The sequence below is a fragment of the Malaclemys terrapin genome, chromosome 7, assembly GCF_027887155.1.
Source record: "Malaclemys terrapin pileata isolate rMalTer1 chromosome 7, rMalTer1.hap1, whole genome shotgun sequence".
In the NCBI taxonomy this organism is placed as follows: domain Eukaryota; kingdom Metazoa; phylum Chordata; order Testudines; family Emydidae; genus Malaclemys; species Malaclemys terrapin.
Genome location: NC_071511.1, coordinates 45,399,852 through 45,413,318, shown reverse-complemented (window position 1 = coordinate 45,413,318; position 13,467 = coordinate 45,399,852). Strand labels below are relative to the sequence as shown.

Below are 13,467 nucleotides of genomic sequence, written 5' to 3'. Positions count from 1 at the left end.
AGGTTGGGGTGGATTGTCAAAATAGTCCTAGTTTTATCTAAATGTGTTGAATCTTGCAACACTTACATCTTTAGTGGAAATAGGGAGGTAAAAAAACAAAAAACATTTTCTTTTAAAAGAACCATAATGCTATTCAATAGAAATACAAGAAAACTATGGGGTGGGAGGTAGGGGGAGTACTTTTAGATTCTACTGCTGATCTATTTCAAACTGTTCTGGTTAGCATCTCCAATGTTGTACACATGAATCAAATGGAAGCTAGTAGTTCATACAATATTTGTGTGTTTCACCAGTAGTAGGATTGGAATGCATTCTTTCTTTCATTATGTAATTCTGATACACAATTCTAATTATTGTGTCATGGGCTCCATTTCTACTGTTCAGGTGTTTTATAGGAGGGAAAATACTGTAGTAAACACTATATGTGGGTTTAAAATAGATCTATGCAATGCAAACATACCTTTTAAAAAGAGGTTCAGTAACTTCAGAAATTCCAAATGTTATTTTAGACTAGCAGAGAGAGAGGAGTGGAGGAGGAATAAATTAGAACATAGGATAAAGTTGGAAATGAAGTCTGAAAAGATGATAAAAATAGCTGCATTTAGGGAAAAAGATTTCCAAGCTGTACCGACACCAGAATAACACTAAAATAATTTAATGTTAATGTTTTAATCTTCACTTGACACTGGCTGTATTCTTTGGTACACCCAGTATAGTTATGTGAGAGTAGATTTGTGCATTTAATGATATTAAACAATTCCATAACTCTGCAAGCACTGTGATGGTATTGTACCCTTAGAGTGTGTGACTTTGGCTGAATGAGACAAGACAACACACAACTAAGACTTCAGAGTGCTGCAGGTGGGAACAGTAGAAATAGTTACTCTTATTAGCAAGAGGAGATGCATGTGTGGAGAATAGGAGGCCAGAGGAGGTCAGAAAGGACTGAATTTGTGCTTCTGTGGAGTCAGGCGCTCCAAAGGATTGTGGAGTTTTATCATTGCAAGTCTGGAGGACATAACTAGCCATGTTATTAGAGTTTGGTTAAATTTACCATTCCCTGAGGCCTTGGCCCTAGATCATCAGTAGCTTTGTGTATTCATGCAAGGGAGTAAAGGAGTGTAAAGTGCCTCTTCCTGTCTTGTGCAGGCTACATGGACCATGGGTTACAACACTTGGGGAAGTAGGCTCTGCGAAGCCACCAGTACTTCTCTTTCACAAAGGTGGTTTGGGACTGGGAGGAGCCTTGGTGATCAGGTAACATGACCAGTGCTGGATGTAGCCCTGAGGCAATGCCCTTCATCCAGAGCAAGAGTTTGAAGGAGGGAGGAGGAGGAAGCAAGGAAGGAGATTGTGACTCTGAGTAACAGTCCTCTTCCTGAGCTGCTCTGGTGGCAGCTCATCTGCATGCTGCCCGTTGCCCAGTGAAGTGTCGATCTACCTCTTGACTGGTGCTGCATGTTTGAATTCAGATTCCAGATATAAAGACTCCTCTCTCTAAAATATATAAATGCCACTTCATTTCAAGTGGTTCTTAACAAAAAAAAAGTCTGGTGTCTTCGTAAAATAAAAGGTACACAAAGGGTCTACTTGGAAAAAGACCAGGAGTATGTTAGATGTCTCTTACTGGTATCTTATAATGAACCGTTTAATTAATATGCCTGAATAGCACCAGTTAGAAAAGCTTTACTTTCATAAGCAGAACCACGCATTTAAGAAAACAAGACAGGTTTCCGCTGTGATATTTCCACATACTATATATTTGCACATTTGTCCCAGTTTTCCCAGGCATTTTAATTGTTTAGCATCGAGGGAGCGTTAGTATATTTCTAATATACTATCTTGAGAGGGTTGGAATAAAACTGTGATCATGATGTTCTTTTGTTCCCATTGAATTTACTCAACTCTAACCTTTTAATTAACATAATGTGGGGAACACATTGTAGTTGTGATAAACTACTTTGGCTGGAAATTATGCAAACATCACAATGATCTCCTATTAATTTTCTAATGTCTCTTTTTACTTAGCCCATCACTTAAATGATTTATAATGTTATATCCTAAACAGTATTTTACGGGGGGAGAAAAAATGATTTTTCATGACTTTGCAATGCTGAAAGATCATTCGTACTAGGGAACCAGTTGAACACTGTCATCTGAAAGTTGAGAACTGTGCTCTGGCCAATGCACAGTTCTTTGTTCCATGTTGTACCTTCACAAATTTGCGTTGTCTGCTCACCAATTGTCAGTACCTTCCCTCCACTGACAGCAGCTATAACAAAGAAGTGGAGTGCTGTCTACTTATGAGACTGTAGGACTGTTTTGATTCTACTAAGAGGCCTCTTCCTGCCAGATGCTAGCTGGAAGTAGAAGTGATGAAGCTGTAGAGGCGCTATGGCCTGCCCAACTGTATATATGTACTGAAGCGGGGTTGATTTTTCAGTGAAGCACGTCAACTAACTCTAGAAAGCTGTCTGAGAAGGGACTAGTGGCTGCTGCATACCACTTTTAGCAATGACATAGTAGGTGAATTTGATGTAGCTAATGTCCATGATGATGCTTCGTGTTATGCCTGTTAGCATCATGTTATGATGTTTTACTCTTGGTTTGTGCAAATGTTTTTAACCAGTATTATATTTTTCTACTTGAGAGTAAATGTTACTCCATCTTCCTTTGTTTACTTTGTAGATGAAGTGGTCTTAAGATGACATGTAAGCAAGAATTATGTATTTAGAATATTAACTAGAATCACTTTTAGTTTCGATTTATTTTGCAAATATTTTTGTATTTTTTGTATATATAAACATCCTAAATATGAGTGTAATCCTAGATTTCACTTGCAAAGATAAAAAGTTAAAAACTGTAGGCTTCATTTTCCTGAGTAGCAGCATGAAATTCATATCTTTGCTGTTCTCAGAAATGGGCTAAACTTAAAGATGCAGTAGGCAATCCAATGGGTGCATTTATGCTGCATTAAACACCCACAGCTGGCCTGCATCAGCTGACTTGGGCTCGAGGGGCTTAGGCAATGGATTTGTTTAATTGCGGTGGAGATGTTCAAGCTTGGGCTGGAGCATAGGCTGTGGGACCCTGTCCGGGGTGGAGTGGGGAGGGTCCCAAGCCTGGGCTCCACTAAGCAACTACACCACAGTTAAACAGCACAGTAGCCTGAGCCTCACGAGCCCAAGTCAGTTGATCTGAACCAGCCACAGGTGTTTAATTGCAGTGTAGTCATACCGAATCTGTCCAGATGAGGAGTTGGAATGAATATTCTCATACCATTTTTATGAGGCAACAAAGATGTTTTCTTTTGAGTAGCTTTTTCATTCAAAACCCGTTTGCTCTAGGATATGTTTGATGTAACTAAAGCAGAGCCGGTATTCAAATACACCGCTACCTCGATATAACGCGACCCGATATAACATGAATTCGGATATAACGCAGTAAAGCAGCGCTCCGGGGGGGGTAGGGCTGCGCACTCTGGTGGATCAAAGCAAGTTCAATATAACGCGGTTTCACCTGTAACGCAGTAAGATTTTTTTGGGTCCCGAGGACAGCGTTCTATCGAGGTAGAGGTGTAAGTGTTAGTGTGCTATCTCACACTCTTTCTTAGCTACACTTACAGCTCAACTATTCCTCTGTAAGAGCAGAAGGTCAGTGGATGAATAGCTCAGCTGCAATGGGAAAACTTAATTTGGCAAGATTACCATACAGGGTTAATATACTTTGCCATTATCAATAGGACAAATATATGTAACACTAGTACACAGTGGGCACTTGCTGGGGGAAATAGCTTCTGTTTTGTGTGGGAAGAAAGATGTGTCTATTCCAAATGAAAACCGAGTTCAGAATCAGGTTATCATAAAAATTCATAAATTGCTGAGAGAATCCACCCACAGGAAACAGAGTTTCATATGCATCCAAACTATTCCTGCATTAAAGCCAGGGGGAAAACAACACAGTGAAATTTAGAAGAGTTCCTAAAGCCCTGAGATAATCCACACCAGGAACTAAGGACAGTCTAGGTTGTGTGAGATTAAAGGATCATTTCACTTATTCCGGAAGTGATTGTAGCAGGGTAAGTTTTTAAATGAAATTCACTAGTATAAAAACAGTTTGGACGCGGTGGGGGAATGAGTTTAATTCAAACTGAAAGTGTTCTTCAAAATAAAGTATGTAGTCTAAAATAAGTAAAGCAAAATCATTATTGTGCTTACATTCAGAAATGTTATTCAGAACACACAATGCAAAGGAATGAAATGGCCCTTCCCTTCTCTGAGATGCATTAAGTGTAGAACAATCAAGTGGTTCAGTAAAATTCACTAATGACTTCAAATAGTTGCAAATTTTGGCTCTTGTGCCTTTGTCACTACACAAACACACCAGTGGATAATAGAGATCAGAAGAGAGGCTTTTAGAAAATATTAAATTAATCGGTTTTGATTCAATGCTATGTTCCTTATTTGATATCTTTAAGAAGCATTTCAGTCTGAAAAACCTCTGACATACTGGAAGAGCTGTTGCTTTTTGACATCTTGCTCTCATCTAGAGGACCAAGATACTATTTTTCATAATTCTCAGTCCTCCCTTTTGATGATACAATAGCTTTGAGCTCTCAAAAAGAACAGGAGTACTTGTGGCACCTTAGAGACTAACAGATTTATTAGAGCATAAGCTTTCGTGGACTACAGCCCACTTCTTCGGATGCATATTTCCATTCTATATGCATCCGAAGAAGTGGGCTGTAGTCCACGAAAGCTTATGCTCTAATAAATCTGTTAGTCTCTAAGGTGCCACAAGTACTCCTGTTCTTTTTGCAGATACAGACTAACACGGCTGCTACTCTGAAACCTGACTTTGAGCTCTCAGACTCATTCGGGATATTTCATTTCTTTGCAGGATATTGACAGTGCTCTGCATTATATTCTTGTAGCTACTGTTTGCTGGAAGCAACTCTCTGAAATATGCTTGTTTTGATTCCTTTATAATCTGGAAATGTGGAAGGTTTTTTCCTTCTAAAACTGCTTAAATACCACACTTATGCTCCTCGTGTCTCTCTGTAGTATCACTGCACGATACAATCCAAAGATCTGCTCCTGTGCTGAGCACCTACCTTGGGCTGCTGAGGACCTTCAGCTTCTATTGGCCTTCAATGAGAAGGAGCTCTCGGCACCTCTCAGAAATGGCCTGATGCAATCCCTCACTGCAGTCAATGGGAATCTTTCCATTGACTTCAGTGGGCTTTGGATTAGGCCCGAGGTGCACAGCATCTTGCAGGACTGGGACTTCGGCTTCTAGAAGCTATTGCTTTAAACCTGTGCTGTTGTCCATGTCCGCTCAAAGAAGAAATCTGATAGACTAAATAAGTTTACAGTGGTTTGAATGCCTCTAAAATGACTAATTCTGCAGAGCTACTGTGAAAGTATTAGTGTTTAGATCACTGTGAACTATATTTAGCTATGTATATTCAGTATATATTTGTGGCTAAACTAAAATAGATAATTTTAGAAGTATATTGTATATATTTCTCTGTGTACTATAAAACAGTGTAAACGTCTGAAAGGTCACCAAATAACACCCGGGGGACGAGACCAAAAATCAGTTAAGAACAGCTTCTATCCTTAAATATCCCATGCAGTGTCCTTAAATAAAACTCCAATGTAATATTAAGATAATCTAACCATTAAAGTGCTCTAAAAATGATCGTGTCTTAAATACAATAAAGAATAATTAAGCAAACTCTCATGTTGCCACTTTGGTTAAAAATATGACATTACAGTCTACGGTCCTTCAATATGCAGTTCCCTTAGAGTTTCAGGTAGGACCTGTTACCTTGCAATAATACAGCATGCATTGTTTTGATGGCATTGAATCATGTGGCCCACCCCATCTTAAAAAAACCATTTTTCTTGGTGTAATTATGAAAAAGCCCTCAGGGCTTTGGGGCTTTGAGTTACTTTGTATATTTTCTTTCCTTTTTTTGATTAGTTTGTACGTTTGGAATGTATCAGTCTTTCCCTAGGGACTCATGTGCAAGTCTTTAGCTACTCCAATATAGCATTAACAAGTCTAAATAATATCTCAAAGCAGGCCTTGCTCAGGTAGATACTTCCAGGTGACTCCTTAATCTCAACAATAAATGTATGATTCAGATAAATGTATCACGATTAACACCAGTGCAGTTTGGCCATATTTGTCATAAGTGTCCATGAGAATTGTGAGGGCCTTATGAGGAGTAATATACCCTAAAACTTCAGCCATAATTTGGGGGGTTTCACTTTGCTCTGCACCACGAGGCACAGGTCACTTGCAGGTTTAAACTAATGTAAATAGTGGAGTCTCTGTAACTTGAAGTCTTTAAATCATGATTTGAGGGCTTCAGTAACTTAGCCAGAGGTTAGGGGTTTTTTTATTACAGGAGTGAGTGGATTAGGTTCTGTGGCCTGCAATGTGCAGGGGGTCAGATTAGATGTTCATGATGGTCCCTTCTGACCATAAAGTCTATGAGTCTGAGTCTGTGTCCTGATGTTTGTCCGGTGCTTCAGCACTGCTTTTCATATGGCACATACTACCAGGAACGTTGGCATGGATATGGAGCACAAACTCTATTCTGTGGGACTTGGATTGTTTCTTACATTAGGTCTAGACATCTGTGTTGGCCTTATTATACTGATAGCATCATTATGAGATTATGAAAACTGAAGAAAATGAAATAACGTATTCATAATGCCAAAATGTAATCATTTCAGTGTCTCCTTTGTGCTTTTTGATTTGAAATCCTCATATCTAAAATTAAGTTATTAGGATGCCTTTAATTCCTTTTCCACTAAAAGATTTTTGCCATTGTGTCCTGTTCTAATAAATTCTTTTGCTACAATGAAAACATATCTTTATAAATTAATGTGTGTGATGCAGAATAAAATCTTAAGAGGTAGGAATAGTAACTCTTTTGCTGTTTGATACAATACATGCTAATGCTCTGCCAAACATTTCTAAGGTAACATGTTCCAAACTGTGTCCAAAGTACTAGCTTCCGCTTATCATAAAACCGCCAATCAAGTTTCATCCAGATTGTATTTGAAATAACAAAGACTCCTCAAGTTAAAAGATCAAGCTGTACATTCTTCAAATCTCAATTAAAAAAAAATACAGATTCTGTCTATAAAATCTTTAACGATGAGGGTAGTAAGGAAAATAATTCCAACAATGTCCATAGCATCCACCTGCAGATGTCTTAGTGGGGTTGTGCTTGCCCCTGGCATTAACTCTTTGCTCGATATTTTTATCTATTTCACCCTTAGACCCAAGCCAAAACAGATTTGCTGGATTGACCAGTCATCTGGCTAGCCTGATCCCACTTTCCAGCTATCCAGAGGAATGTGTGCTGTTCCTCTCGTGTCTAGATCTGCTGCTATGTTTATTGAGGAGTCAGTAGCCGATAGAATTACTAACTTTAGAAATCACCCCCCACCCCACTGATGGTCTGCATTACTGCTCTGTGTAGAGAAGGCCTTGGATACTAGTAACCATTTCTGGTGTTTTTCTAGTGTTTATTGGATAAACACCAGTTTCATTTGTGTGAGGAGTGTTTTATCAGTGTTTATAACAGAGCTTCTCATTTTAGGTTTTAACTGATAAAGTAAAAATTAGGGCTGTCAAGCGATTAAAAAAATTAATTGCAATTAATTGTGCAATTAATCGCACTGTTGAACAATAGTAGAATAGCATTTATTTACATATATTTGGATGTTTTCTACATTTTCAAATATATTGATTTAAATTACAACACAGAATACAAAGTGCTCACTTTATATTTATTTTTGATTACTTGTATTTGCACTGTAAAAAAAACAAAAGAAATAGTATTTTTTCAATTCGCCTAATATAAGTACTGTAGTGCAATCTCTTTATCATGAAAGTTGAAATTTCAAATGTAGAATTATGTACCAAAAAACCTGCATTCAAAAATAAACCAGTGTACATTTTAGAACCTGCAAGTCCACTCAGTCCTATTTCTTCAGCCAATCGCTCAAACAAGTCTGTTTACATTTGCAGGACATAATGCTGCCCGCCTCTTGTTTACAATGTTACCTGAAAGTGAAAACAGACATTCTGATGGCACTGTTGTAGCTGGCGTCACAAGATATTTACATGCCAGATGCACTAAAAATTCATATGTCCCTTCATGCTTCAACCACCATTCCAGTGGGCATGTAACCATGCTGATGATGGGTTCTGCTCGATAACCATCCAAAGCAGTGCGGACCAATGCATGCTCATTTTTGTTATCTGATTCAGATGACACCAGCAGAAAGTTGATTTTCTTTTTTGGTGGTTCGGGTTCTGTAGTTTCCGCATCGGAGTGTTGCTCTTTTAAGACTTCTGAAAGCATGTTTCACACCTCGTCCCTCTCAGATTTTGGAAGCACTTCAGATTCTTAAACCTTGGATCGAGTGCTGTAGCTATCTTTAGATAGCTATCTCACATTGATACCTTCTTTATGTTTTGTGAAATCTGCTGTGAAAGTGTCCTTAAAATGAACATGTGCTGGGTCATCATCCGAAACTACTATAACACAAAATATATGGCTGAATGTGGATAAAACAGAGCAGGGGACATACAAGTCTTCCCCAAGGAGTTCAGTGTAAAATTTAATTAACATATTATTTTTTTAATGAGCATCATCAGCATGGAAGCATGTCCTCTGGAATGGTGGCCGAAGCATGCAGGGGCATACGAATGTTTAGCATATCTGGCACGTAAATACCTTGCAATGTCGGCTACAAAAGTGCCATGTAAATGCCTGTTCTCGTTGTCTGGTCACATAAATAAGAAGGGGGCAGCATTATCTCCTGTAGAATCATAGAATATCAGAGTTGGAAGGGACCTCAGGAGGTCATTTAGTCTAACTCCCTGCTCAAAGCAGGACCAATCCCCAGACAGATTTTTACCCCAGTTCCCTAAATGGCCCCCTCAAGGATTGAACTCACAATCCTGGGTTTAGCAGGCCAATGCTCAAAGCACTGAGCTATCCCTCCCCCTGTAAATGCAAACAAACTTGTCTGTCTTAGCAATTGGCTGAACAAAAAGTAGGACTGAGTGGACTTGTAGGCTCTGAAGTTTTACATTGTTTTGTTGTTGAGTGCAGTTATGTAACAAAAAGAAAATCTACATTTGTAAATTGCATCTTCCCAACAAAGAGATTGCACTACAGTACTTGTATGAGGTGAATTGAAAAATACTTTTTCTTTTGTTTTTCATTTTTACAGTGCAAATATTCATAATAAAAATATATACAGTTTGATTTCAATTGCAACACAGAATACAATATGTGAAAATGTAGAAAAACATCCAAAATATTTAATACATTTCAATTGGTATTCTATTGTTTAACAGTGCGATTAATCCTGCGATTAATTTTTTTGTTAATCGTGTGACTTAACTGCGATTGACAGCCCTAGTAAAAATATGAAATTATTGTGTTTTAGTGATTAAATATTGATTAATTATATTTAATGCTTTCTCTATCTAATGTTTCAATATTACCGACTGCTCCAGTGTCCTTGAAATGCACTTTTACCTTGCTGACTATCTTTGATTACTTCAAAGTAATCAATAAATTACTTCCAGCAGAAAATTTTATCTCCATGTAATTTAAAATATGCTTCCTGCATACTTTGCGTGTTTGTATCTAGATTTTAGAGCTATGAGAGAGAGCTAGCGGTGATCATATTTATAAGGCATTAATCAGTCTCTTTAGAGGGCACAAATACAATCTTAAGATAATCATGTGATGGGTTGCCCCCCTTTAAGATGCCACCTGATGTGCTGGGATACCACTGAGCCCACCTGTTCTGCCAGCGTGGGCCCCCTTTACCCTGTCTTGCTGAGCCAGGCTATTAAGTCTCCTCTAGCAGACACAAAGGCAGGGCCACACCCAACTGCAAAACGACAGACACTGAGGTCAGTTCTGGGAAGCCTCAGCTTAAGGAACTTGCCCCAGCACTCAGGTGTCCACCTCCCTTGGAGTGCAGACCCAAAGGTATATTGTCGTATGCTGTGGAGAAATCTATACAACGCAAGCTAATAAATTTGCCTCCTCCCTCAATGTGGAGGAAGATATGTACTACAACTTGCCCCCCGAGTTAGAAATTACAGAAACTGGATTTAATAATAAACTAAACAAATTTTATTAACTATAAAAGGCAGATTTTAAGTGGTTAAAGGGGTAGCAAACAGAACAGATTACTAAGCAAATAAAAACACGCAAACTAAGTTTGATTCACTAAAGAAACAGGTTACAAAATATAATTTCTCACCCTAAATATTGTCACAGGTAGATTACAGAAAGTCTTGAAAGGCAGCTGCACTGGCCTGCAGCTTGAGACTTCAGGTATTTCCACTCACAGACTGGACGCCCTCCCAGCCTCGGTTCAACCCTTCTCCACTCAGTTCAGTTCTTGCTCCCAGGTGTTTTTCTTTCTCTCTTTGGGTGGGGAGGAAGAGGAGAACCATGATGATGTCACTCCCTTGCCGTATATAGTTGTGTATGGTAGGAACCCTTTGTCTCCCAGTGGAAGAACACTGGCATTCCAAGGGGTGGGTCTAGTACCAGGTTACTCAGACCCATGTCTCTGCAGGGCTGTGGCAGCCATTACTCCGAGGCTGTCTGGAGTGTCCACAAGAAGACTAAGCCCTTTCACAGTCCATTGTCTTTGCTAATGGCCCATTAGTCCTGTCTAGCTTTTCCATTTTTGTACCCGAAGGGCTAGTTGGGGGTGACACCCAAAGTAACACATTTGAAATACAGATAGTCAATATTCCTAATTTCAGATACAGAAATGACACCGGTATACAGATTGGATAATCACATTCAGTAAATCATAACCTTTCCAGTGATATCTTACATAAAGTATATGTTATGTCATATCCATATCATAAGCATATTTCTTAAAGAATATGGAGTGTAATGTCACAAAGCATATCTAAGAATATTTACCATTGTTTTTGCAATTGTGCCTACTCTAGACTTGTCGAGGTTTTTTTGCCTGTCATTTAATTTCTGGTCTGTTTGTTTGTCATAAATCAGCAGCCCTTCTCTAAGCTAACTGACACAGCAATCAGGAAAGGAGAAAAGAATTGGAACTAAGACATGAAATCAAAGACAACAGGCCAAAAAAGGGAATAACTACTCAAAGCACCTGTATGTCAGGGGTTTAAAGTGTACACCTATTACATGAGCTCTCTGGTATTTGGCCTTTTAGAAGCAGAAATTGCCTATATGTAAAAGGAGACAACACTCCACCAAAAGGAGGGAGGGAGTGAAGAGGAAAGCTGGGCCCATGCTTTGAAAGTGCTCAGCACCCGTAACTAGGGCCAGGTTTTCAACTGAGCTCGGCAGCTCCCATTATCCTCAATAGAAGTTGCTGAGCTTGAAGCCTCTTTGGAAATTCTGATTGTGGAGTATAGCCCTGGAATAGCTTGTGATACGTTATATTTAGCAGCTGTGCTAAGCAGTAAACGTACAGCATGTGGCTTATCTTCATATATCACTCAGGAGCACTCTTTATTTTATTATTTCCCTTTGTAGACTGTTTCCATTCTGGAGCAGAGACTGACACTGACTGAAGACAAACTGAAGGAGTGTCTTGAGAATCAGCAGAAGCTCATGCACAGTAAAGGGAATTGATTCCACGAGGGGCTGATAAAGCCGGAATTGTCTGGAAGCTTGGGGTTTTGGTTGTGTGTTTCTAATACTTTGGGTGAATCATTTTTAACAGATGGAATCACTTATTTTATTAAAATAAAATGTACAGCCAATGGCATCTGTAAATACACTTTTTTGTTACTGTAAGAATAAAATTCTTATTTCACTAAACACAGCTAACAATTTGTGATCCTTTGAGTTAAATCCCCATTGAGCAGAGGCAGTGCTAGCCCATGGGGGGCCCTAAGCAGGAATATTTTTTGTCTCCACAATACATAATAAAATTTGAATAGGGGGCCCCTATGAGTTGCTCTGGACCCTAAGCAATTAGCACTAGTCTATACTAGAATCACTCCAGCAGCACAGCTGTATGCATGTAGCTGCGCCGTGGTAGCGCTGCTAGAGCAGATGCTGTATGCCGATGGGGGAGAGCTCTCACATCGGCATCATTACTGCTGCTCAGAAAGGTGGAGTAGCTTAGGTCACTCAGAAGTCTGACTTATTCACACCCTTGAGCGACATCAGTTATACCGAAGTAAGCACTAGTGTGTACAAGCCCGAAGTCTGCTTATGCCTAGCGCCAGCTCTGTTGAGAGCATAAGTATTGTACGTGGAGTATAGGGGAAGGGAAGATCCTAACTTCTCAGAGCTGCTGCTGAGCTAAACTAGTTAATCTGAGCATTGGGGAATGTGAAGCATCTGGAAAGTGCTGTACCAGATTTACTGAACTATGGTTGAGGTGTTTGTGTGCGTGCTGGGGGGTTTGCTCACAGGCAAAGAATGCCCAAATGGTGGACGTGCACCTCTATTCTAAAACTGTAGCAAGCATCAAGCAGAGAACGTGACTCGTGCTTCTAGAAGGTTCTGCATCATCCAAGTCCCAAATGGCTCCTAGGGAATTTGATGAAGAGCGAATCTCAATGTCCTTTGCACAAAGGATATTGTAGTGTGTAGGATCTACTCATCTCTTATGTAGTTTGTAAAGAGTGAAAATAGCAGGGCCTAAGGCGAGATGAGAGGCACCAGCTAGTAAGAAATAATATGGTCCCAAAGAACATTCTCCTTAATTCTCCTTGATTCATTTTTTAAGGGAGTTGTGGGGAGGAGGATAAATAGCAGAACTGTTAGCGCAGCCTTTTACTTTTTTCTGAGTGTCCCAAATCAATTTTATCTTGATATTTTACAGCTGGAATGGCACTTCAGTTCACGATGATATCTCTCCCCCCCCCCCCCCCATAGACTCTATGGTCAGGACTCTATGCATGTGTCCAGTATGTGACTGCACAGGAGCCTTTGCTAATACCCCTCCCAGCATTCACCTATGACCTCCCCCCACATAACTGCTTGCTGTGTCACTACTACCTACCCACGTTGAGAAATGGGCTGCAGGAGCCCCAGCCTCACCTGGTTGCTGAAATCCTCCTAGCTGCTGCATTTCTGACCCTTTCAGTTGCACTGACTCCCGGCCTCATTCCTCTCCCACATAGCTTCCAAATCCTGCCATCTCCAGGTGTGCTCTGGGCATTATGGAAGTTTGCCTGAGGCCTGGCTGGCATGTCTGTCTTCACACAGGCCTATGCAAAACCAGCCCTTTTCTTGCACCTGTTTCTGCGGAAGGCGGTGTCCCCCTGAATTCTATTGAAACCTTGTTAAATCCGACTGAGAGCTGCTTATTTCCATCAGGATAAAACTCTTTTCATTGTCTCTCCCAGCACCAGAAAGATCCTTATCTCCTCCTATGCAAGTGCTTCCCACATCTC

At 39.8% G+C, this 13,467-nt stretch overlaps 1 protein-coding gene across 2 annotated transcripts in view; it reads left to right on the top strand.

Annotated features, from left to right (window-relative positions):
- Positions 1 to 11,882, top strand: part of POC1A (POC1 centriolar protein A) — a 112,516-nt gene extending 100,634 nt beyond the window's left edge. For both annotated transcript variants that reach the window (XM_054034984.1, XM_054034985.1), the window contains exon 11: positions 11,591 to 11,882. In XM_054034984.1, coding sequence (XP_053890959.1) covers positions 11,591 to 11,689 — 99 coding nt within the window. In that variant the 3' untranslated portion in view covers positions 11,690 to 11,882. The remainder of the gene's footprint in view (positions 1 to 11,590) is intronic.
- Positions 11,883 to 13,467: the final 1,585 nt, after the last annotated feature.